At 47.0% G+C, this 26,704-nt stretch overlaps 1 protein-coding gene across 1 annotated transcript in view; it reads left to right on the top strand.

Moving 5' to 3' along the window:
* Window positions 1-26,704, top strand: part of Gas7 (growth arrest specific 7) — a 231,524-nt gene that overhangs the window by 168,838 nt on the left and 35,982 nt on the right. The window contains exons 3-4 of the mRNA XM_027427111.2: window positions 9,181-9,261; window positions 21,907-21,992. Of these exons, the coding sequence (XP_027282912.1) occupies window positions 9,181-9,261; window positions 21,907-21,992 (167 nt within the window). The remainder of the gene's footprint in view (window positions 1-9,180; window positions 9,262-21,906; window positions 21,993-26,704) is intronic.

Below are 26,704 nucleotides of genomic sequence, written 5' to 3' on the forward strand. Positions count from 1 at the left end.
TTGGATGTTCAGCTCTTTATTAGACCATCAGGTGCTTTAGACAGACAAAGAATCATGGCTTCACAGAATTAAACAAATGCAGCATAAACAAAAGTCACACACCTTAAAATAATGTTCTACCATACTTAGTAGTACCCTTGCTCTTAAGGTCAAAGCTGGTGCCACCATGACTGTCTGCCAAGGTCCATGGGTGGTCTCTACCCCATTCTTGCCATTAACACACTCAGTTTCTAGTATTCCTTCAGAGGGTGTCAGGAAGGAGCCCAGGATTGTCTCAGCCTCTGTAGGATTAGCAGGCTGGATAGAAAGTGAGACAGCAGAGGCCATGTAGTGGCCCAGTCCAAGAGACCAGCTTAGAGATGACTGTTGGATCATGTTGCTTCAGTGCTCAAAGCAGGACATTCAAAACAAAAGCCACCATCCTTGCAGTGATGGGTAAGATCATGGACAGAAAATGGAATTCCCCCAGAAAATGTACGATGCAGGTCAATGGCAACCATTCTCTAAATTCAGGCTCAGATGATCTAGAATGCATGATTTGCATGTCTAACAAGTTTCTGATAATGCTGATGCTCCAGGCTCCCTGGACCATATTTTAGGAACCATATTGAGCTAACCCATCCCTATTGTATCGGATTTCATCTTCTCACCTCTGCTCACCATGACCTCTTCAGCCATACCATCCTTCTCGCTGCTCTTAGAAGATGGCAGGCATGTTTTTGTCTCAGAACCTTCTTCCTTCTTGTTCCTTGGGCCTGGAATTCTCTTCCCTCTGATAAGTGCAAGGCTGGTTTCTTCCTGATCATGGTAGGTGGCTTCCAAGATGGCTCCTAGTGCACCCACCCCTGCTACTCAAGCCCCTTCCTTCTGTAGGCTTTATCAAGGGTGGTCTATGAGACCAGGCAGTCGTGATGGAGTGTGACCTATGGGATTAGGCTATAGCAGTCCTGTAGTTTCTGCCTTGCTCTCTCTTGGCTCACTCACTCTGGGGTAAGTTAGCTGCTATTTTATGCATAGCTCAGTAGCAATGAATTTTGGCTTCTGATGTCCCTACTTCATCTACCAACTTCAGGGAGTCCCTGAGCTAAAGTGACCTTGCTAAGCCCACTTCTAAGTCCTGACCCTCAGAAACCATGTGAGACAATAAACATATCATGTTTACAGATGTTAATTTTGGAGGAATCAGAAGCATGCTATAGACAACTGATAAACCTCTTCCGTGTCTTTCCTTAAACATCCCTTTCTCACAAGACTTTCCTTGATCACTATATTAACATAAAAGGTAGGGAAGATCTTATTTCATGGTGTCAGATGTGTCTCTCCCTCATGGCAGGACAGCTTATAGCATGGGCAATAGGAAGCAGAGAAAGGAAATACAGGGAGGAACTGGGGTAAGATAAAGCTACCAAGGAAACATGTCAGTGACCTACTTCATCCAAATACTGTACATGCACACACCTCTTGCCTGCTACCACTTCCCATGCATTCATCAATGGATTAAGCCGTCACTAATTCAGAGCCCTCACAATCTATTCCTCACTGGAAACAACCTCACAGACATGTTCAGAACTGTGTTTCACAAATCCTGTAGGCATTTATTAGCCCAGTCACACTGCCATTGGAGATTCACTGTCACAGCCACCTGTTAACATGACAGTGTCCTTCTAATAACATCATCTGTCCCCTTCTTTCCTTTCTTTTCTTTTTGCTTTTTCTTTCCATTTTCACAGTGTGTGTGTGTGTGTGTGTGTGTGTGTGTGTGTGTGGTGCATGTGTATGTGCGTGCATATGTGTGTTTACATACATATGGGAGCACGTGTGTGGAAGGGTACATGTACACATAAATACATGCCTATGGAGGCCAAGGTTGAAGCTGAGACTCGTTTCTCTTCTACCTTATTCACTGAAGCAGGGTCCTTCAATCAAACCCAGAGCTGGCTGATGCCACTAGTTTAGCCAGCCAGCTTGCAGCATACATCCCATCTCCATCTGCTGAGGCTGAAATTACAGACAGGATATTGTGCCCCACCTGGCATCTTACAGGGCTTCTAGGGATCTGAACTCCATTCTCATGCTTGCAGACAAGTGCTTTAACCACTGAGCCATTTCCCTAATCCCCTTGTTTTATTATCTTGACAATGAACCAACATAAACCTAATGTAATGTGTCTCCTGGTACAACTTCCTTCCCCAATCCTATGAAAAATGTTTTCATTAATGCAGATTTACACACACAACACACACATGCACACACACGCACACACACACACACACACACGCGCGCGCGCGCGCGCGCGTGTGTGCGCATTGTGAAAGATAGAGAAGAGAGAGAGATTTTCCAACTTTACAATGGGTTGGTTTATGAGGACAGTGGGTTTAGTAGGACATAACCCCATCATAAGCTGAGATACACATATATACATACTTATTTAAAATCGTAAGATAAGAGTTTTTATTTTTGGTTTCTATTGAGGCAGGGTTTCACTATGTAGCCTTAGCTAGCCTGCCACTTGCTATGTAGTCCATGCTGACCTTGAACTCATGGAGATCCACTTACCTGTCTCTGACTCTCAAGTGCTAGGATTAAAGGCCCATGTCACTATGCCTGACAAGATAAAAGATTTTAACAATCATAAAAGTAGAGGCATATCACTATCAATAGAATTTAAGCCAAAGGTAGAAGGGGAGGTTGTTTAATCCATTGTTTTCTCTGTAGTGACAGAGCAATACCAGACACAGTGAGCCCCACTTCTATGTTTTGTGGATATATTAATTGGGGGCATGATTTTCCCATAGGAGTAGCTAAGCAGTTAAATAGCATCATTTTGCTGCAGCTCGAGGGCCCGAGCACAGAACTCAGACATAACAAGCATGGCTTGAAGATGATGGCCTTTGATGCCACAGTCTCAGAAAGGCCTTATCTTGCTATGGTCTCAGTTTCCTTCATTCCAAATGAAATGAGAACAACTGTCTCAGGTGTTTTGTGACTGTTGAGGGAGATCCCAGATATCAGCTGGCACTAGCCTCTGTTCAGAGAGTAGATCTCTCCTGTTCAGAGGGTGGTGTTGGAGCCTAAGGCTCACTTCATTTTTAAGAAGCCATTGGATGCTATGGATCCAAAGACTCCTAACTAGAAGACAGTGAGGGGCAGGGATCCAGTACACACAGGTGCAACGAAGGAGACCTGACTGGGCTTGCATCCTGGAGCTGCACACTTACATCCTGGGGAAGCAGTGATTGCAGATCTAGCATCTGACACTCAGTTTACAGAAGATGTCCTGGGGCAGGGCTTCAGGACTCCTGCAACTCTTCTGGGATGACTCGCATTCCTGGTTGGTGCCAGAGACTAGCAAGGAGATGAGCAACTTGGGGGACGCTACTCCTGACTACAGAGGGAGAGGGAATAGAAAGGGAGAGCTTGGTGCTGCCATCTACCTAAGTCTGGTCACATACCAGGCAGACTCTCCTTGAAGGGAAAGGCCATTGCTGGGACCACCACTAAACAAGGGGCAAAGAGAATGTAAGAAGCACCAAAGGGGGGCTGGGGATGTAGCTCAGTTGGTAGAGTGCTTGCCTAGCACACAGCCAGCCCTGGGATGGGACCCCAGCACTACATTAGTTGGACATGGTGGCATTGCCAAAAACCCCAGCATTCAGGAGGTAGAGGCAGGACGATCAGAAGTTCAAGGTCATCTTTTGCTACATAGTGAATATAAGGCCACCCTGGGCTACATGGAACCGTGTCTCAAGGGGGGGGAACATTAAAGAAAGAGAAAGAAATAAAGAGACAGACAAGAGGGGATGTCAGAGTTTGCTCATGCTGGCTAACATCTGTTATTTCACTCAAGGCCTCTGAGGGCAGAAGAAAGCCACCACACTTGAGCCTGAAAATGAGCTAAGCCATTGTAGGGAAGGGTGAAAACTATTTGAAGACACAATGTCTTGTAGATGGACCCACGGCAAACACTCAGGACCAGTGGTGAAGTCCAGGGGTGCCTGTCGTTTTCCCAGTGGAGATGTGTGTCCCAATGCAGGCAGTATTAGTATTAGCAAGGGGCACGAAAACCTGGAGGTGACTATGTAAGATTAATAGCTCTTGTCTCACCCGCTTTCTGTTTAATCATCATTATTGTATTAAAGAGCAGACACCTGTGCTTCAAAAGCTGGATTTACATGGCATTCAACTTTTGAACTATGCTGTCTTCTAAGTTTTGTTCTCCTAAGTTCAGGCCTTGTAAGCTACTATGAGGGAATCAGCATTCATGGCTCTTGGCATGGGCCATAAGAAAACTAGCTCCCTGAGCTGGCTTCGCCCATGGCCAGTTGTCAGTGTATGTCTGGCTGTCCTGGCTTCAGTGGACAAGGTCCAAAGGGAGTGGTTGCCATTAGGAGAGCTTGTTCTGTGGGAATTGGGTTGGGTGAGAAAAGGGTCCCAAGGGAACGGGTCACTCCTTCCATTCTGACCTCACAGCAACTTACACAGTGTCCAGGGCCCTTGTAATAGCAGCTCAGTTCCAGCCTGGGCAGCCACCTGTAGTGAGTCAGGTCCTAGCAACGGAAGCCCAGAGAATGCAGGAAAGTCTTGATCTGGGCTCCTTCTACTCTCACAACCTCTTCAGTCCTGCTTGGAGTAGACCAGAGAGCCTGGTCACTGTAAAGAGATTATAGGGTCTTCATTGCAGAAGACCTGGAAATGGCTTCCTCCCTCTGGATGGTGTCACCTATAGGATTGGGCCTGTTGTTGGTGTGATCATACTGCCAGAGCTCTGGTGTTCTCTCCAGATGGTCTCACTCTGTTCCATTACTGCTCCAGGCTTGCAGTTGTCCTCAGGTCTTACATAGGTCAGATCTGGCCAAGCCCAGGAAACAGGCTGGGTTGTAACATCAGGCAGAGGCCCTGCTCTTGCTGAAGCCCAGCTGAGACTGGAGTAGAAGGATATAGCATTTTCAGGGGACTGGGAGTGACCCAGGGCAGAGAGTGAGTGCAGGGACAGAAGCCTTGAATAGGAACCTCTCAGAGAGCAAGTTTCTACCTGCATGCCAGCTTCTCTCTGTGGGTTTCAAGACACTTTCCACAGCCTCCTGAACTACAGGATGCCCAGCCCAGTGATTCTCAACCTTCTAAATGCTGCAACACTTTAATACAGTTCCTCATGTTGTGGTGACCCCCAACCATAAAATTATTTCATGCTATTTCATAACTGTAATTTTGCTACTGTTATGAACTGTAGTGTAAATATCTGTTATGCAAGATATCTGATATGAGATCCCCCAAAGGGTTGCAACCTCCCTCTTCACTAGCCCCTCCCCACGGCCTGCCTCGGAGGCAGCCAGCAGGGACCACAGTTACTCAGGCTCTGCTTTTATCTCTCCCTGCTTAGCATGTTCTTATCTCTCCCTGCTTGTTCATGGCTTATGCTTAGCAGGTTCCAGAAAGATAGATAGATAGATAGATAGATAGATAGATAGATAGATAGATAGATAGATAGATAGATGAGGGTAAGAACTAGGACCCTGTGGTGGCCAGAAGATGAAATAGCAGAATATTACATCAGCTGGAGATGAGAGTGTGTGAGGTGTTCCTTCTTCTAAAATAAGGTCAGTGGCCTCAGCCACTAAAGGAACAGAGTCAGTAGCACAAACAAATGGGACACAGTTCTCTGGGGACCTTCCCTGAGCTTAGGTTGTAATGGGTTTATCTCTAGATTGCTGAGGAGCACACCTGGTGGGGGTTGTCCACATACTATCACACTGTCCAGCCCTATTGGCTGGCAAGGGACCATGTGTGAGCAGTGAACCAGGCAGGGCTGTGCTCAAGGACAAACTACAGATGACAAAGTAAAAACCTTTGACCCTCAAAGGACTGCAGAATGTGTGCTGTGCTCGGCCCTGGCTCAAGTTTCCAGACAAATTTGAGGTAGATGCCTGTGCATTTGAGGGCCAGCAGAGTGGGTGCTGGGGAGGCAGGCACCCTGGGGAAGCGGGCAAGCCATCAATAGTGTGATGCTGACCACCCTTTGCAGCTCTACCTAGAGCTCTGGGGGAGGGGCCACCTCAGAATTTTTGCTCCCCCACTGTGACTAATGTCTACATGTGTACTTCCATTTCCCACCAACCCCATCATCACCTTGGGTGAGCCAGCATCCTGAGAGGAATTCATTGGTGAGCAGCTGCAAGGATGGGGTGCTAAGCTGCCATACCCATTCTGGTGGCTTTTTGTTGGTGATGGTTGTTTTTTTGGGTTTTTTTGGAGGGCAGAGAGTATCTGTCCTAGAGAAAGGGAGCACTCTTGGAAGTCTGCATGGCAAAGGAGGCACTTTGAGACTTCTTAAATACACAAGATGGTGGTTACTAGGCACAGGAACATGCCTAGAGACTGGGCAGGCTGAAAGGACAGAATTGGGTTGTCCTCTGTCGCCTTTGTACCTGGTTGGGAAGGGATTTTTCACAAGTGAGAAAGTCAAGACAAGAAACAGGTTCTGGAGCTGGAAGTCTACTAGTCCTGGGGTTCAGAAGTAGAAAGGAAAGCCAAGAGATGGGGAGATCAGATCATATAGGGAGAAGCAAGGACACAAGGATCAGTGACCCACTGATGGGAGTTACAGGCCAAAATCCGTTTGATGAGGAAAAGCAGAGCAAGGTAGAGCTGGTGGCGCAGGTAGTTTCTGCTTGTGGACCTTGGGTTGGGGAAACCAAGAGGCCAGAACTGGAGGGGAAGGCCAGTGCTGACCCTGGCTGATGCTGTAGACTCGGGTGCAATTTGCCCTCCAAGTAAGCTGACCACGGGCAAATGGGAGAAGAGCCTTCCTTACAGGGAGCTGGGTTAGAGGAAGCTGCCTAAGGAAGCTCCTGCACCCCCTTTTTGTGGAACACAGAGTCTCATATGATAAGTCGGAGTGCTCCCCAACCTTGCCTCTCTTTGCTCAAGGATGCCTCCTCCTCGCTCTCCAGCTGGTCTTCTCCACTCATGTGCATTACCACAGCTGAAGAAGGAACCATGTTACCATGCTAAGTCAACTCCCCAGAGCCCTCAATTCATGCTCCCCAAAACACAGACACAATTTTCTTGTTGTGGTTTTTGTTTTTCAAGACAGGGTTTCTCTGTGTAACCACACTGGCTGTCCTGGAACTCACTTTGTAGACCAGGCTGGCTTCTAACTCACAGAGATTCACCTGCCTCTGCCTCCTGAGTGCTGGGATTAAAGGCGTGCGCCATCATTGCCTGGCCACAGACATCGTTTCAAGACTGCCCATCAAGGCTGGAGGCAAGACCATTGGTGGCTGGTGTGAACAAACTAGGGTTCCACAGAAGTTGAGGTGGAAACCGAGGGAGAACTCAAGTTGGATTCATAGTCAGGAATAACCATAGAAGGAGAGTTGTTTGTGTTTTCATCATCTGAAACAATTAACTTCTCAGTGAAAGAAGTTTTTATTGGATTATGTTATATCCATCCATATTTTGTTTAATTTTAAAAATAATCTTATGACCGAAGCATGGCAGTATAACAGTGAGCACTGATGCTGTTGCTGTTGTAAAATTGACTTTGCAGAAGGGGAAACTGAGTGCTGGGGAATTGGCTCAGATTGTACTGGTCACCAGTGGCAGAGATGGAGTGCAGACCCCCTCTCCTGCCACTGTCATGATCTCTGGACTGTCCAGTCTCCCTGAAAGGAGAGTCACATGGAGAGAATGCAGGGAGCTTGAGTTCTATTTCAAAGATGGATTCGCAGTCAGCAGCCACTGGTGGTGGCACACATCTGCAATATTGTCACTCCAGAGACTGAGATAGGAAGATCACTACAAGTCCAAGACTAGGCTAGATTAGATCCTCAAAAAACTACCGAAAGATTCCTCCCAAATAACAAAAAAATCCATGTGCAGTAAACTAATGGACACCTGGGTACCAAACTATAGGGAATGTCGACCTCTGAGGGTGGGATTATGAGTAATGCTTGTTTCTTCCTAGCATTGTCCCTCATTCTCCAAATGTGTACAGTGAGAAAGGGTTTGTTTGTCTCCAGGTAGAACCTAACTAGATTGCCTTCAATTCACACTGCGGCTCAAGTTTTAAAAACTTGTTCTCTCTCTCTCTCTCTCTCTCTCTCTCTCTCTCTCTCTCTCTCTCTCTCTCTCTCTCTCTCTCCCTCTCTCTCTCTCTCTCTCTCTCTCTCTCTCTCTCTTCTCTCTCCTCTCTCCTCTCTCTCTCTCTCTCTCTCTCTCTCTCTCTCTCTCTCTCTCTGTGTGTGTGTGTGTGTGTGTGTGTTCTTTCCATCTACTTTATGGGTTTCAAGGATCAAAGTCAGGTTACCAGGCTTGGCAGCAAGTGCCTCTTCCTGCTAAGCCATCTTACCAAGCCCTGGTTTTACTTTTAATTCTCTTGCCTCAGCTTCCCTAGTGCTGGGATTACAGGTGTGGGCTACCATACCCGACCAAAGTAAGTCATTAGCTTTAAAAAAACAAAAAACAGAAAACAAAACAAAACAAAAAAACACCAGGTAATGTTATAAGAATTCCACTCACAGCCCTACATTCTGGGGAACAGTGATAGACCTGCAATGTGGGTTAGTTTTCTGATCAGCTTGTGTAGCTGAGTGTCAGAACAGTGGCCAGGAAGACCACCCAAAACTGTGCTTCAACCAAGACATGGTCATGGTGTCTCTTCACAGCAATAAAACCCCAACCAAGACACCTCCCCACTCCTCTGTATTTCTGCCCTAGGGCTTCCATCTTTAGTCCCAGAATCCCCGGCTGCACACAGGGTATTTCTTCTCAAAGCCTATGGTAGCCTCAAACCCCAAGAACAGAGCAAAGAACCTCGGTCTGTAGAAAGATGGTCCTTGGCCAATAAGTGAGTCCCAGGCACTTCAGACTCTACTGTTCTGTCCTTAGTTGGGTGATTTGTTTTTGTTTTTTAGAGTCATGGTCTCATCATGTAGCTAGGGTGACTTGGGATTCTCCTGCCTCAGTCTCCCAAGTTCAGATAACAGTCAGGTGCCCAAGCCCAGCCCATTATACACCAAGAGGGGTGGGGGTGGAGAGTAGGGGGTATAGGCAGGAAGGAGGCTCCCATGGGGCTGAGGTAAGGAAGGAAGGTGACCTGCCATCTCTGGCCCACTTTTCTCTGTGACACTTGGGCACCATCATGGAATTCTCAAAGTGATCTTGTTTTTCTTTGACTAGAGACCACCTGGGAACGGCCCAGCAGTTCTCCTGGGATTTCAGCCAGCCCTGGCCCTCACAGGAGCTCTCTGCCTCCAACAGGTAAGATTCAATTGGCAGCTTGGGGTTACTGGGAGGGCTACATACCCACTTTCACAATGAAGCTGAAGCTCTGGGTCCTGTTGTGGAATCTTGTGGCCTGGACATGGAGACGGTCCACCCAGATCCCTGAAGCCTGCTTCCCAAAATGGTGGCATATCCAGACAGGACCAACTGTAGCTCTGGGTTCTTTACTACTGAAGTGCATAGGATGGTTGACTGGGTGAGGTCAGAGGTCAGAGGTCAGAGATCTTTCCAGGTACAGAACAGAACAGCTCCACATGGCTGTCATCATCATTGAGAATTGGAAGCTAAAAGAAGATGGAGTTTTATGGGGGAATTCTTGAGCAGAATGCTCTGGAAAGGAAGTGGGATTGTTGTGAGGATGTGAGTTATCTGCAAAGGTAGCTGGGTAGCTGAGTGGTGGCATTTGAGTTATACACTCCATATAGGTATGAGGATTGTCCAGAAACATCTTAGGTGACAGCTGTTTCTTAAATTTGAGGACTCAGGTTTCAGAGCTTGCCAACGGGGAGAGTAACTTTTGATTTCTTCTGGGTTTCCCTCCTCCAGGCAGCCTCCCCTGACTACTCTGTTTGGAGCCCTCAACCTCTCAGTCTGCATCACAGTGTATGCCCTTACTGCATACAAAGTTCTTCTCCTGGTTGAGGTTGTCATTCAATGATGTACTCAGGGGAGGGGCTGGGTGTCTCTAAGCCTCCACACAGAGCCTGGCTTCACTGTTACATGAATTCACAAGTCATCAGTTGGCTACACACAGAAACTACTACACATACAGGCTTATCAGTGCCCTATGCTGTCACCCATGGGTGCTGTCCTCCAGGTAAAGCTGGCTTAGACCTCTGTGGAGACTCTCACTTGACATCCTAGAAGCATATCAAGAGCATTCTGCAGCCTAGCATCAAGTGTGCGGGGCCTCTAAAGAGTTAAGGATGGTGGGGACATAGGTAAGAGTGTCAGAAGGGACCTGGGCAATGGCTGCACACACCTCAGCGACCTAGAATAGCATTTCCCAAGTGTAAGGCCATAGAGTCCTGCATAACCAGCACTCTGGCAAAGGGACTCAGTGGCCAGGCTCTCTTTGGAGGTTTGGTGGACACACCCTGTTCTGGAAGAGACCCAGATGTATCAACACATTTTATAGGGACCCCCACTGTGTTCATCCATTCCCAGCCCTTCCTGTACTTCTCAGCCTGTCTGATCTCAGCTCCAAGAGGCTTTGCCTTCCAGGGGGCATTAGGCCGTGTCTTGAGACTACCACAGGGGGAAGGACCCACAGGCATTCTCTAGGAAGAGTCCAGAGGTCTTGCTAAATGTCCCACAGGGCACAGGAGAGGCCCACAACAAAGACTCCGGGCTTACACCAGTGGGAGTCAAGGAACTGTTCTGGGGGACAGGAATTCCATTTAACACGGCCCACGGCAGTGAGTGACCTTGGTCTTTCAGGAGTCCCTGGGCCATGACCTGTGAGAACAGGGAAGATTATCAGGCAGGGAGAATCTGTCTTGGATTCTAGGACCCACTCTTTGGTTTCACACCCATTTTAATGTGGGGCCACACCAGCTGTATTGTTTACAGAAGAGTCTATGCCAACTGGCGGGGGGGGGGTAACTAAGCCCCCCCTCATACCTTAGTGGTATTTAAAATAGAAGTATGCCTACTGTAAGTGGCAGTCTTAATTTGTGAGATTTTAACTTGTTTCTCGGGGTGTCAGCCATGTTGCTTCTCCCACCATGTCTCTTTTGCACCATTCATATATTAGGAGCCCAGAGGGCGATCATGGCAGAAGGCCTGCCTGACCTAGATTCATGACTTTGATACTGATCACTATGGAGCAGAAAGATACGTCAGTGGTCCAGCTTCTATCTCCCCTTCCTCCTGTCACCTTCCTTACATCTGCTCTCTGCCTTCCACCTAACTGGCCGCCCTTGTTCTAATCTCATTCTGTTGCTGTGATAAAAGCTCTTATCAAAAATAATGGAAGGGAGGAAAAGGTATATTTCAGCTTTGGGTCACAGTCCATCACCGAGGGAAGTCAGTGCAGGAGCGCAAACAAGAATTTGAAACAGAAACCTTGGAGGAACACTGTGGGCTGGCTTGCTCACTGGCTCAGGATTAGCTAGCTTTCTTACACAGCCCTGAACCACCTGCCATGGGGACGGGGCCTCCCACAGTGGGCTGGGCTCTCCTGCATCAATCAGTAATCAAGATAACCCCCCCACACACAAGCATGCTTACACTCCAATATGCTCTAGGCAATTCCTCAACTGAGGTTTTCTTCTCACACGACTCTAGGCTGTGTCAAAGTGGCAATTAAAGCTAACTAGGGCAGTTCCCGTTCCCTCTGTCATCATCCTTCTTCTATCCATCTCCCACCCTCTCTTCCATCTCCCATCTTCTCTTCCCTCCTTCTCATCAGCCTCTTTCCACCTCTCCTATCATCTGCCCTCCATTATCCAACCACTGTCCTTTCACCCACTCCCATCCATTCTCTACCGCCCTACCCCACCCTCTAACCTCAATCCTCCAAGCTCCATCTTCCTGCTGTCTTCATCTGCTTTCCTCCCCATCCTCAAGTACCATCGGAACGATAGCAGAGACTGGTGTATGCTGTTGTCGTCTTTCCTTATATTTGAATCCAAGTCTCTTAAGTAAAAAAATGAAGTAGTGGCCACTCTTATTTTTCTGTAGGGAATCACAAGTTTTTGGTTTGCTTGTTGTTGTTTTTTGTTTTATTTTCCTAGTTCTTTTTCCTATTTAGTTTAACAGAGATTGGATTTTATGAGTGTGTGTGTGTGTGTGTGTGTGTGTGTGTGTGTGTGTGTGTGTGTGACAATGTGTGTGCTATAACGTCAGAGGTCAGAAGACAACTTGGGGGGTTGGGTCTCTCCTTCCACTATGACATCCAGGGATCATAATTACATTGTCAGGCTCGTCCAACAAGTGCATTTAACCACTGGGCCATCCTTTGGCCCCTGTCAGCCTCCTTTGTCAGTAAATATGCCACTGTTTCCCATTCCCAGGGAAGAGATATCCTAAAGGACTGGGACAAGAGAGCACAAAGGAAATAGGCCAGGTGATCCCTCTACGCACTAACAAGGAGTGAAAGTGGGGCAATGTGACAGTGACTGGGAAATCAGAAGACCTTAGCGAAGAAGTGACATTTAGGACAAGATTTAGGATATGGTAGGGTTGGGGAGGAGTGGGAGAGTCAGTGAGTCTGGCCAGGAACAACCAGGTCAAAGGTCCTAAGGCTTGGGAACAGAATGAGGGGGCAGGCTGGTCTGGACAGAAGGGAGGTAGCCTGGTACCAAGCCAGGCGATCTGAAAGAGGAGCACACTGGCTTTCATGTTGCATGTGGAGGTGGAAAGGAGGGGACAGCTGATGGGTACGCAGTGCTGACTTCATGAGCAGCTGCCAGGCTGCACTAGCTCTATGCTTTCTGTTAGTAGTGGAGAGGTTTTATACAGTGTGTGTGTGTGTGTGTGTGTGTGTGTGTGTGTGTGTGTGTGTGTGTGAAGGGCAATGAAGAAAACCAAGTCACATTTCCTGACCACAGACCACAGACATCCCTCTGGCCCCTCCTGAAGGAAAACATGGAACACTAAACAATGTTGGGAAACCACAGATTAACCCCACTAAGCTGCACAGGGGTGGGGTGGGGTGGGGGTGGGGGCTCAGCTTTAATTCCAGGGGCCCTCCTGCCTTCCACAGGCCCTTCAGGCTCAGGGCAGGGCTGGTTCATTCCTCTCACAATTAACAAAAATAGCCAGGTTCCTAGCTGGACTGGGAGGGGAGGGGGGAGGGGAGAGACGTAGTTATATACCTGAGCCCTCAGAACCATTCTTCTTTTTAACTGTTGGGTCATATTTACAGTGACTACTGGGCTGGGGACGTGGCCCACATTGCCTCTTTTAATGTCATCAGAGTTGAGGAGCCCTGTGGATTCAGTGGCTTTACTAGTGCTGCCTACCGCCAGGCTTTCTAAATGAAAAGCCATTCAGACCACAACAGAACTCCTGAGAGCCTTTCAGTGACTGCTGGTGACATCAAAGTCCCTCTCTGGGCTGCTTTAGCATGCATTGTGGAAGGATTGGTTTGTGGAGAGAAAAACTGTATCAGACATAGGGGAGGAAAATGGAGTAAGGAATGGCCTTCTTTAAGTGTCATGTCTGAGTCACTTGTAGGATGAGGGACAGCAGAGAGAATGGCTATCCCTCCCTGTAGGGCTTGTGAGGACCATGAACAGAATCTGTATCTTGTGCTCAATACCAAGGCCACTGGCCATTTGTGCTCTTCATATGTGCAGTGTGAAAAAACCCTAGAATTTTAGCTTACTTAATTTAATAACTTCAAAAATCTTTCAGAGCAATTTTATGCTTACAAACAAGTAGAAAAAATAGCACAGAAAAATCCCCGTACAGCCTTTCTTTTCAAATTAATTTTTGAAGAAGATGATGGTAGCAGTGGGGATGGGACCTAAGGCTTCATGTAAGCTAGGCAAGCCCCCTACCACTGAGCTACAGTCTAAGGTTGCCTGGTATATCTTCCATTCAGTTTCCCCTATGAATGTCCATCACAGCCGAGTCCATTTGTCCAAACCAAGAAGTGAGCCTCATGCATTACTCTTAACTAAATGCCAGACTTTATTTGGACTTGATAAGTTTTCTCTATGAGTACACATTTTCTAGTCTATGATGCATTTAGATTTTATTTAAATAAGGTTTGTTAAAAAAAAAAATCACCTGTAGCCAGTAGATGGTGCATCCATCAGAGCCAATGTAACCAGGGAGCTTCTACCTGAGCCTCTGGCCTGGGGTATGCACTGAACTGGTGGGGTTTTTGTTTGTTTTTTATGCTTTTGTTTTGCTTTGCTTTGTTTTGTTTTAAAGATGGAAACGCCTATTACTTACCAGGGCTGCCCTGGTAGGGCATAGGGGAGGGTGTTTGGGAAGACAGGGTTTAGGACCAGTCTTTGCCAGCCTTAGGGATTGGGTTAAGTTAGGGGGTTATTCTTAGGTCTCCAAAAGCCCAAGGGGACCTGGGTACAGAGGAGAGGCCCAGAATTTGGGAGGAGCCTGAGAAGTGAGCCTGAAAAGTATGCAGCAGACAGCTATGTCTCCCTGAGCAGAGACTTGCAGTGGCTCCAAGTCACGCCCTCATGCTCAGCCCTAAGCCAGGAAGCTCTGGATGCTTGCCTTCCCCACTCAGGAGCAGGACTCTCTGATATTACACATTAGCAAGTGTTCAAACTGAAAGTCTGCTCCACAACCTGAATTAGACCTCTCTGTTGCCATTGGGGAAGGAGGGCATTGTGCTCCCTGTTGAAAAGGGGCTGTGCTCCTTTAGAACCTGTGATCCTGGTAGATAAACATCCAAGGAGTTTCAGGAGGTTGATCCCACTGTGTTGCCCTAGGTTTTCACCCAATCACAGCCATGGGAGAAAATGCACTGTGAATTTTATCTTTGGGACCACAGTCTACATCCTCGACACCCAAAGTAGACAGTAGGGACCAAGTGGCTAGACAGAAGTTTCTAGAATGAAAGGTTATTCTTGTAAAACTGCTCCCCTGAATGGCCTGATGAAGACTCTGAATTCTCTGAAGAACCTGAATTTGAAGAGGCACCTTCAAGGCATGCTGGGGCTGAAAGGTGCAGAGCTAGGCCTGCTTATAACCTGGTGCTGACCACACAACCCACTCTGGTGTTCTCCTGCAACTGTGGTTCTCAAAAGTGAATCCCATAGGAGTCTGTGTCATTGCCCTGGATCGTGAGTGCATTCGTGTGTGTGTGTGTGTGTGTGCTGGACACTTCTGCCCATGATATCCATAGCACACATAAGTACATATAAAACTACTCTCAAAAGTGGTGCACTACAGTGCCTCACTATCTTTAATGTAGGAGAGGATGGATGGATGGATAGAGAGATTGATGAATGGGTGGGTGGGTAGACAGACAGATGGATATACCTCCAGGGAGTGTGTGTGTGTGTGTGTGTGTGTGTGTGTGTGTGTGTGTGTGTGTGTATGAGTATACATACGTGTGTGTATGTATATATATATGAGTAGATTGATAGGTGAGTGGATGGCTGGATGAATGATGAGTGGACGGATAGATGAATGCATGGATGGATAGATGAATCAGGAAGATTAGATAGATGGATTTCCAGAAGGATGAGCTCCAGAGCTCCCAGGTTTCTTAACCAGAAGGAGGATAAATTACTGCACTCATTCCAAAGAGATGCAAAGTCAGGTCAGAGCCTAAGGAGTTGCATGAGGGTGTCCAGAACTATTCCTCTCTGTTCTTTTGTTTTCTTAGGCAGAAGAACCCTGGATGCTAGGGCTTGGGAAGGAACTTTTTTATAACAGGAACTGGAGCTGAAAAGAGAATGCAGAGATCCTGGGAAGGGGAATTTGAGAAGCATAGGCTCTTGGCTTTGTTACTTAGTCTCTCCGTGTTTATCTGTCCCCTCTCTCCCTGTCCCATCGCTCTCCCCTCACCAACCTCCTCTTTTTTTAACCAAGTGTCTTTCTCCCCTTCTCATTGTTCATCTCTCAAGCCCTCTGTCTGACGGGCCATGAGATGGAAGTCAGTGTGTGGGTGCCTGTATGGGTTCCTTTGAAGTTATTGCAGTTACCAACTGGTTGAAGCTTTTCATTCCCTTTTGTAAGTCATAAAAACCCCTGAGTTTGGGATTTTCTGCTTTTTCTCATATCTCCACCCTGTTCTAGGTTCTTTATGATTGGGTAATACTTGATCAATTAATTTTAGTTCCCTCTCAGAGGCTAGAGATCTTGGATGTCCCCCACTTGGGCTTCATTTATTCTGTGGCCAGTGGCTGGTGAATTAGGAGTCCAGAGGGTGGGGTTGCTCATGGGGAAAGGCCCTGGGTCTCATGGGCTTTAACTGTTCTCGTTTTTACTGGTAGGCTCTCTGAACGTGTCTGCCTGGAGTAGAGAGACAAATAGCAGAACGGGGTCAGGCGAGAACTGCTGTGTGGGGAGAAATGGTTGAATGGAAAATTAGTTTTTCTTCCCAGTAATTGTTTTGACATGAGCAGTAATTAGCCAACAGCTGACAGACTAGAACCAAAGAAAGAACAAGGGGCTGGATTAAAGGCAGAATGCCTGGGCATTAGCTGGCTCCTGGCAGGGCTGGGAGCCAATGGGAGCCAGGGAGCCAGGGGAGCCAGAGGAGCCAGGGCTAGGTGGCAGGATGAAGCTTATAGAATGTGCCTAGTGATTTCTGGGGAGTGAGTGGGGGTCAGAAGAGCAGCCTCTGCCCTCAAAGAGCTGGGGAACAACATGGGCTTATAGGTACCCAATGATATCAAATTTAGTGGCATTGCTATCTGCTCAGAGAAAACATGTTTTATTTTATCACCAGACTGAGCTATGGTTTGTCTCTGTGGTATAAAGGGTCAGAGTGTACAGACTGGGAGACCTGTCACGTGTTTCTAGGTCTTGGGATAACTATGGCTGTTTGTTTCCTTAGAGTTTGAACAACTTTAGCTCATAAAACCATCTGGGCCTGGTGCCTTTTAGTGGAGGTTCATTTTTCAGAGGTATCTCCATCCTCTACCTCACCATCACTGTCCCCCTCCTCCCCACTATCTCCCCATTCTCCTCCTCTTGTTCCTCTTTCCTTTTCCCCTTCTTCCCCTTCCCCTCCCATTTCAAGTGTTCTTGAAGTCATTTTGATAATTTGAATCTTATGGAAGGTTTGGATTTTATTAGTGTATGATTAGAAATCATGTGCTTTTGCATTAAAAAATTAAAAAAAAACCTCTTGCCTGTATTTTTTGTGCTTAAGTATTCTAACTCCCAGTTCTAAGAATTTGTGGTTATCCTCAAATTAAACTACTTCATCTCCTTTTCTTACTGTTATGATTCCTACCCCACCCTAAACACACACATCCACATGCCTATACACGCAATGACACACACATGGGAGGAGGGGAGGAAGAGAGACAGTGCCAGCTCTGTGTTGCCAATGTCATTCCCATCTCTTAACATTTAATTTCCCACACTGGGCCTGCCTCCTGTTTTCCTTGGTTTGTTTTGGAGGTCAGTTTTTTTTTTCCCCTTCGGATCCTTAGTCCACTTAATTTTGTTGCTTTGGGCTCAGTAATAGAATAATTAAGGCTATGAATTCTCCTGAAACCATAATGCAGGCTTTATCCATTCATTTTAACCTATTCCCCCTCACTCTTTTCTAAATAATGTTTAATTATGTTCTTAAGTTCTCTTTTAGGTTTCCAACTATTTGGAAGTTCAGTGGTTGGAAGCCCTGTATGTTTATTTTTCATTATTAATATCTACTTTTATTGTGTCCTGGTCAAAGAATGTGGGCTGAATTATTTATGCCTTCTGCCATGTGCTGGCAGTTTATTTGTGGCTTAAGCATGGTTAACTTTTCAAATGTCCCATGGCTTCTTGGCAAATGCTGTACTCTTTGTTTATGGGGTAGGATGTTTTATACATGTCCCCTACTCAGTCCTCTAAATCAAATTACTCTGATCTCATTCGTCTTTATGCTTGTCTATTAATCAGCCCCAGAGCCCAAGTGTGTGCTGAGGTTTCCACCTCCATCTTACACTTTCAGGCATTTCTTTTGGAGGCATGGTGTTCCCTCTGCAGGTTATTCACCTTGCAGTCATCCTGCTTAAAACTCCCCCCAACACACACACACACACACACACACACACACACACACACACACACACACACACGTGCTGGGATTGCAGATGTGGACCACATGTCCAGTTCCGGCATCTGTATTGTATCCATTTCAACACTGTCCTTTTTGATAAGCAAACTTTTTCAGTGTCCCACTTTGGCAATGGATGTACTATGGCTTATATAATGGCTTTCCTGACAAAGCCTCTTGCACATCTGAGCTGGTTCCTTTGGTCTCTGATGCTTTTAGAGTTCCAGAATCTCTTCTTTGACTGCCTTTCTCATGTGATTAACATTTGGCCAACCATCTGAGAGTTGAGGGAGGACCATAGCTATGGAGCTGGTCAGGCAAAATTATTGTACTTTCTTCTCCACACACTGAATGAGGCCCTGCCATAGACCAATTTCTCTTAACTTTGTGTGTGTGTGTGTGTGTGTGTGTGTGTGTGTGTGTGTGTGTGTGTGTGCGCGCGCACATGCATGCGTGCGTGCGTGCGTGCATGTCTGCCCAGACTTCTTTAGGAGTCTAGATCTGACCTTACAAATCAGGGAGAAACCCAACTGTCCAGGGGCTGTTGAGCATTCCTCGGCTTGCAAATGGCTCTGCATTGTTTGCTGCAAGCAATAGAAGATGGGCTACATCCCCTACCATGAAAAGGTTCTACCTAGAATTGTCTTTGCCAACTCAATGCCATGGTTTGCTTCAGCCCTAGCCATTCCATTCCAGACATGGTGTCCCTTAGCTAAGATGCTTTGAGACCAGAAATGCTTCCTATATGGGAATACATAAGTCTCCTTATGTTTAAATCCAAGTATAAACAGAAAACACATAGGTAATTTTACACAATATTTTAAGCCTTGTTTCATGGCTTAGAATTTTCCACTCATAACATCATCTTAAAAACTCTAAAACTTTGGGGTTCTGGGCTGCACATCACTACTTTTCTTGCCACTGAAGCACAAGACCTAACAGAAACAATGTGGCTAAGAAGGGCTGGCTTTGGCTCACCATTTCAGAAGGTGTGGTCTCTTGTGACAGGTTATCATGGTGGATCTCATGGTTGAGAGAGCCATAGGGATTCCTCACATCTGTAGCTGGAAGCAGGGGTAGTGAGCTAGAAATGCAGCTAGCTGGCAACCCTAAAGCTCTGTGCACTCCCAGGTGGTCTGTGTCTGCCAGCTAGGTCTCATATCTCAAAGGCTTCACGGCCTTGCAGAACAATGTTTCTAGCTAGGGACCAGTGTTCAAACACATGAGCCTGTAGGGGCAGTTTACATGCAAATGGGATGCCTTGCCTATAAAAGACACTGGGGACTTTTAGATGTGTTCTCTTCTGCTCCCTGCTTGCAGAACTTCTCAACGAGTTGTGAATTGGACGTTAGTTCCTATGCCCTCCTGTGGTCCTCCAACTATTCTTTGGCAGTCTTGCCCAGCCTTGGGCATAAGGACAGTTTCACTCTCCAATTTCCAGAGATGGTACAAGCTGGTGGTTCTCAGGGGCTAGAATCAAGCAAAAACAGCAACTTCCTTTCCCTCACTCTCCCCTCCCCTTCTCCTCATTTTAAAGTTGTGTATTTTCCTTGCATGCCCATATGCACGTCACATGTGTGTGCTGCCCACAGAGGCCAGAAGAGGGTATCAGATCCATGAAACTGGAAGTGACCTACATGTGGATGTCAGGAAATGAACCCAGGTCCTCTGCAAGAGCACTAAGTGCCTAACCCCCAAGCTACCTCTTCACCCTCCCCCTTGCTTTTAAAAGAAGTCCCGTAGAAGTCGAGGGTCTCTTCCGTGCTCATCACCTCCTTGGGGTCCACTTACTAAGCAGATTTGGAGACTATGTGGAATCACACCCATTTCCTTGGCACCAAAGAGAAATGGCTTCCCTAAACTCACGTATTTGGGGAAGAGTGTGGGTCCCAGTGTGAACCCATAAGATCAGGAATGGGAAGCAAGGCTGAGGCTTGAAGCTGGCAGAGACAAGGAAGGTTAGCCACAGCAATAGGAAGGCATCAAGGGCTTCCCCTACCCCGTGAAAGAGGGCTTATCGGTACTCAGTGGGGATAGAAGTGTGTTTGCCCAGGAATCACACTAGAAGCATTCTAGAGGGGTGAGACTTTAAAGCCGTGTGTGTGTGTGTGTGTGTGTGTGTGTGTGTGTGTGTGTGTGTGTGATGTATATATGTGTGTGTATGTATGCACACACGCAAGTGTTCTAAGGAATGAACCCAGACCCTTGTATACGTAGAGACATTCTGCCACCAAGCCACATCCCCAGCCCTTTTTATATTTTTATTTTTACTTTTGTTTTGCTTGGATAGGATAGGGTCTCACTCAATAGACCTGGTTGGCCTAGAATTCACTATGTACGGTGGGCTGACCTTGAACTCACAGAGATACCCCTGCCTCTGCCTCCCTAGGCTCTGTGTGTGCCATCACACCTGGCCCTTTTTATTTTTTTATCTTGAGACATCCTCTCACTAAGTTGCTCAGGTTGGTCCAGCACTCACTCCCACTTTGACCTCCTGCACGCTGGAATGGCAGATGTAGGCCATCAGACCCTGTTGTTTTTGTATTGGGAAAACTGAGGCACAAGAATTCATGTCGTTGATCATCACTTATTAATTAGAAGAGCCAAATTTCATGACACCTGCCCATCCCATCCTATTTCCATTACCTAGGTTGAACATCCTATCTCCCAAATCCAAAATCTAAAAGTTTTGAACACCAACATACCTACCAGCTTTCAATGTGAGAGCATGTGTTAGTTACTTTCTCACTGCTATGACAAACCCACATGGCAAAGAAACTTAAGGGGCTGGGAGACAGCTTACTGAGGAAGGTGCTTACTATATAAACTGAGTTTCATGCCCAGCAACCACATTTTAAAAAGCCAGATGTGGCCATGGGTGTCTGTAACCCCAACATTGGGGAGGCAGAGGCAAGCAGATCTCCAGGGCTTGATGGTCATCAGCCTAGCTCAACTGAAGAGCCCCAGGTCCTGATGAGAGACCCTGTCTCGAAATAGCAAAGCTCCTGAGAAGCAACACCAGAGGCTGACCTGGAAAACACACCAAACCACACACACACACACACACACACACACACACACACACACACACACACACACACACACACACACACACACGAGAAAGGAAGGGTTTATTTTGACAACTTATTAGGGAGGCTGCAGTCCATCATGACAGGGAAGAGATGGTAAGGGAGTGTGAGGCAGCTGGTCACATTGCATCTGTGCTAGGGAGCAGAGAGAGATGGAAGAGTCTGCTCATCAGGCTTTTCAGGACCCCCCGCCTTGACTTTCAGCCAATCTTAGACTTCACTTTCTTCAGTTAAACCTTCCTGGAAGCACCCTTACAGTAATGCGCAGAGATGTGCTTGTCCTAGTAACTCCAAATCCAGTCAAGTTTGCCTCTTTTGATGGGCGCTACATACCTGGTGCAAGATTTCCAAGTCCTAAAACGTCCAAAATGTGAAATATTTTTGATCCCGCATGTTTTTTGGAAAATGATATTCACCCTTACTTACATGACAGCATTCAGAGACTGAGAGTGGAAGAGTCCCCCAGAGAGAGGAAGAGGACTCATAGGCCCATGGAGTGGGAGCCACCTGACTCAGGAGAAAGAGACAGGACCCCTCGTCAGCACCTGTGGTGGCAGCTGGGCTCTGATGACCTCGGCTTCTGCTGATTGTGCTCTTGAGAAGAGAGCCGGTCCCCCTGAGAGTTCAGGACACTGGCTGCCAGGAACTGGAGCTTTCCACTCTTTCCTAGCTCTTAGCTGCAGATCAGATCCCAACAGATGGGCCCTGGCACATGAGACCTCCTGCAAACCTGGGATGAGATGGGAGAGAGAGGGCTGCTGTGGCCGGAAGTCAAGGGTGCCTGTCTGTGGCCCCCGCAGCATCTGAGCTGTGTCTCTGTCCCCACAGTGAATGGATACCACGCATCAGGGACCCCGGCGCACCCTCCAGAGACTGCCCACATGAGTCTCCGAAAATCCACCGGTGATTCCCAGGTAAGGGGCTGCCAAGGGAGGTAGGGGCAGCTGAGTGTTTAGCTCAGGAAGGATAGAGTTGGGAGTCAGGGACTGTGGCCCTTTTCTGCCATGAGTGGAAAGTATCCCTGGGTTGCCCTAACAGTTCTTGATGAGGGACGGGTTTGCAGAATTGCAGTTCATTGGCGTTCTAGAAATCGAGGGAAATTTGGAACAGGAGATAACGGATTATAATCATCAGGGCAGAGAGATCCACTCTGCTAGCTACAAATCCAATAGAGTCCAGATTTCCTGTCAAGTTAGCAATGTGAGCCAGCCAGGCCATTGTCCTTGTAGTCCTCTGTTGTGCCCATCCTCAGTCACCCGGAAAGGAATTTAGGAAAATGTGACCATCTCATTCTCTAACACGGCATAAAAATTGCTATAGGATGAAAAGAATTGTTCATTTTTGAGTCAGGGTCTTATGTAGCCCAGGTTGCACCCAAGATTTTGAACCTCCTGCCTCCAGCTTCCAAGTGTTGAGAGCACACGCATGTACCACCATACCCAGCTGAAAATTTGTTTTAAGATTCCCAAACTGCTGTCTCATTCGCCATCCAAATTGACATGTGTGGCATCATGAGATGAGTGTCACTAGCACTCTCATGAGCATGGGACCACAGAGGAGCAAGCTCATGAGACTGAATCAAGGGTCATAGTAGACCCAATAAAAATATTTTGATTTCCTTATTTGCAAGAAGCTGCATCTAAAGGGGGGAATAGTCTCCTCACAAATTATGAGTTTCTTGAGGAAACTTCCAAGCCCTGTCATACTTTCTCAGTAGTCAGTATGGCCACCTACAGAGGTGATGGTGATCATGACTGATGGTCATGGTGGTGATACTGCTGAGAACGACAGCTGTCTATGCTGTGGGCTCTGGGTGGTCACTGAAGGAAAGACCCTGTGCTCTGTGAATGACATCAGCTAAGATGTGACAGCCAGCTGCAATGAAGCAAAGGGTGTTGAGTTTGGAAACTTAGTAAGTTGTCCTCTCAGGGGGCTGAGCGTTGGTTGAGCCCAGCTCAACCAACAGTTTGCTGTCAGTAAACTGTGACAGCAAAAAACTCCAGGCTCCATGTGAGGCAGGCCTTTCAAGTCTCCTGCCTCTTGGTTGGGATCTGATGTGAGCAGGGTGGCATTCCCAGCCAGCCCCCAGATGCCACTGGAGACCACGTCTGGCTAGTTAATAGTACAGAGGGCTGTGTCTGACCCCCTCACACCACTTGTCATGAATCAACCCTGACTTTGCATGTCCTATTGACTCACCAATAGCCTTCTCCATGAGTCGATCAGTGTGTTGGAAGGGAAAAGGGCTTGTCATCTGACTTGATGCACACACATTCATACACACGAAGACCTGAGCCTATCCTGCTGCAGTTGAACCGCAATAAAACCATGTTGCTACCCCAGCACCATGAGGAAGGACACTGGAAACAGCTCCCCATTTTTCCTTCCCTACTGAGATGTGACCCCCCAGCCTTCAGAAGTACTGTGAGGTTCCTACTCAACCATATAAAACATGCATACTTCTGGGGCAGCTTAGAATCTAGAAGCAGATGTAACAGTGTGCTGTAGGTCTTGGACAGAGGGATTTCTCCTCCTATAACTGCTCTTGAAGAATATTCAGATATTTGTATATATCCTGATTTATATGTAAGGCCATCCATACAAGCATTATTTATACCCCTGGAACACTGGACCCAATCTCACTGTCTAACAACAGGAGATAAGCAAAATGGCTTCTAATGCTGGATGTATAGCCAGTTGGTGGTAATACACAGCCAATAAAAAACATCCCCTGAAGAAAATGTCATGACTTGGGAAATGCTTCCAACTTAAACCAAGTGGGAGGGCTGGAGAGATGAGCCAGTGACTAAGCGTGTACTGTCCTTCCAGAGGACCGGAGTTCAATTCCAAGCACCCATATCAGGCAGCTCACCATAGCCTGTAACTCCAGCATCTAGAGTTACTAGAGTCTAGCTCCAAGGGATGGCACCCTCTTCTTACCTCCATGAGAACCTGTACTCATGTGTGCATGTGTACGCCATGTGTGTGCATGTATGTGTGCATATATGTGTGCCATGTGTATGCATGTGTGTGCATATGTGTGTACATGTCTGTGCTTGTGTGTGAATGTATGTGCGTGTGGTATGTTTGTGTGCCATGTGTATATGTATGTACATATGTGTGCTTGTGTGTGTGTGTGTGTGTGTGTGTGTGTGTGTGTGTGTGTGTACATATATGTGGGCCCTGTGCCCTCCGTATGCATATATGTGGATGTGTGGATGTGTGTGTGTGTGTGTGTGTGTGTGTGTGTGTGTGTGTGTGTGTGTATGCATGAGTAAGGGGATACAGTCCTATTTAGAAGAAGAACAATTGTGCTTCTGAGACAAGGAAGACCAGATAGTCCATAGTGGCCTAACTGCATCTCAGCCCGAGTTTCTCCACTGGAGACATTTGGTGGCATCTTTGATTTTGATTGTTACCACTAGACAGGGTATGTTGATGGATCTCTGTGAGTTCAAGGCCAGCCTGGTCTACAGGACAGACTCCAAAGCTACACAGAGAAACCCTGTCAAAAAAAAAAAAAAAAAGAAAAAGAAAAAGAAAAAAAGAAAATACAAATCACATTGAGCTTGCAAAATCTTGACCAGAAAACATGAGTAATTTTTATTTTGTTTCTGTTTTCTTCAAGTTTCCTAAGATCAACACATTTCACCTCTACAAAAGACAGATATACTTTTTTATTTAAGAGAATAAAATTTGGCTGCTGGAGAGAGAGCTCAGATGGTGAAGTACTCCTTGTGCAAGCCCGCATACCTGAGACCAGTCCCCAGTACCCATAGAAAAGGCAGGCCATGTGGAGATCTTGTAACCCTAGGAAGTAAAGACAGGAGGATGGGGGGGGGGGGTCACTGGCCAGCCTGCCTAGCATCACCAGTGAATTCTAGGACAATGACAGACACTGTCTCAGAAAACAAAGTGGAGAATGGTTGAGAATGATCTCTGCCACACCCGTGTATGCTCTCATATATGTGAGTGTACGTGTATACACACACACACACACACACACACACACACACACACACAGAGAGAGAGAGAGAGAGAGAGAGAGGGGGGAGATGATGAGGGCATGTGGCACTGGGTTTCCAGGGAAAGCCAGCTCCTAGGTCCAGGTCTGGTAGACAGTGACTGCTATACACAGTCAGGTTAGCAGAGTATTCTTTTTGGATAATAACCCTGAAGTTCAGGCTTCATCAAAGACACAAAAATGAACAGTGTAGTATACATAGAAAGGGTAAATCTGCATCTACTCCATGCATCCCAGAATTGTAAAGTAGATCCTTTAGGATTCTGTTAGGCTGTGAAAAGACAACATTTGAATACGGAGGCTGCTACTTTTTAATCTGTGTGTGAACCTCTGAAACTAATTATCACAAGAATTCTAAAGGCGAACCATAAATAGGTTGAGAGAGTCTCCCTTTAAAGACAGCAGGGCCCAGAAGATGTTTAAGCATACACAGCATTCTTTAGTGTACAGGGTTTATTCTCCATCCCCAGGCTGTCAATCATAACTCATCATTCCTCTTGATAATAACTGAGGACTGGGGACATGGCTCAGTGATAGAGTACTCACCTAATGTATCCAAGGCCTGGGGTTTAGTCTCTGCCATGCACATGCATACAGACAGTAATTGAAACATGAGTGAATGAAGGACCACTTGACCATTTGAGAGGCAGGATTTGGGGTCAGAGTGACCAAAACCAGATTTTCAAAGTACTGGCTGGCTTCTCTTTGAGCAGGTGAATGGCAAAGAATGGTAGCAAGGAGGTGCAGGCACATCTAATGACCCTACCATTCTGGGTCATAAATAGAACCCATGGCAGGGTGCCCAGGAGCTCCTGAGGCCATTTTAATGCTTTCTCCATTGCCCAGTGTTGTGAGACCAGAGTGAATGGGCACAGGTGGTGGTGGTCTGGTGCCTCCCAGTGGACAGCTTCAGTACTGCAGTCACCAAGGATGCTGCCTCCTGGGTCCTGGATAAACAGGCACCTTCCTGGGAGAGAGTCCAGGGGCAAAGGCTAATAGCCTTGCCAACCTGGTGGAAGCAAATCCTAGCTTGTGCATTCTTTTCCTGCACACATTTACCTGGACTTTTTTGTAATCCATCTGTCCACCATTCTGGCTTCATGACTACGCCAGAAGACACAAAGAAAAAGAGGAGGGACTCGGGGCATGGGCACCTAACAGGATGTGTGGAAGAATGCAGTTTATATGGAGAAAGAGCTGAGAATCTGCATCTCTGCAGTCCTTCCTCAGGCCTTCACTTCAGTGACACATTTAGGTCTTTGCTAGGCTCTGAGGCACAGAAAGGCTCAGCCCTAGCTGTGGTAGGGCAATGGGTCAACGGTTGTCTAATTCCAACAGTGGGAAGGGCGATGGGGAAGTGTGTACAATAAGAAGCCAAACTAGTGGTGGTCAAAGCAGCAGTAATGGACTTCTTAGGAAAAGATGCCAGGCTAAAGAGTAAAAGCTGCACAAAGGGCTGGCTGACAAAAGGATGGGGGTAGGGGATGGTGTTCCAGACAGAGAGGCACAGCATGCCTAGAGGCAGGAAGGAGAGTGACTCCTCAAAGAACCTATAGAGACAAAGTATGGGTCATGGCATGGCTTACTAAATTAGTGCATGTA

This window comes from Cricetulus griseus, chromosome 7, assembly GCF_003668045.3.
Source record: "Cricetulus griseus strain 17A/GY chromosome 7, alternate assembly CriGri-PICRH-1.0, whole genome shotgun sequence".
Lineage (NCBI taxonomy): Eukaryota > Metazoa > Chordata > Mammalia > Rodentia > Cricetidae > Cricetulus > Cricetulus griseus.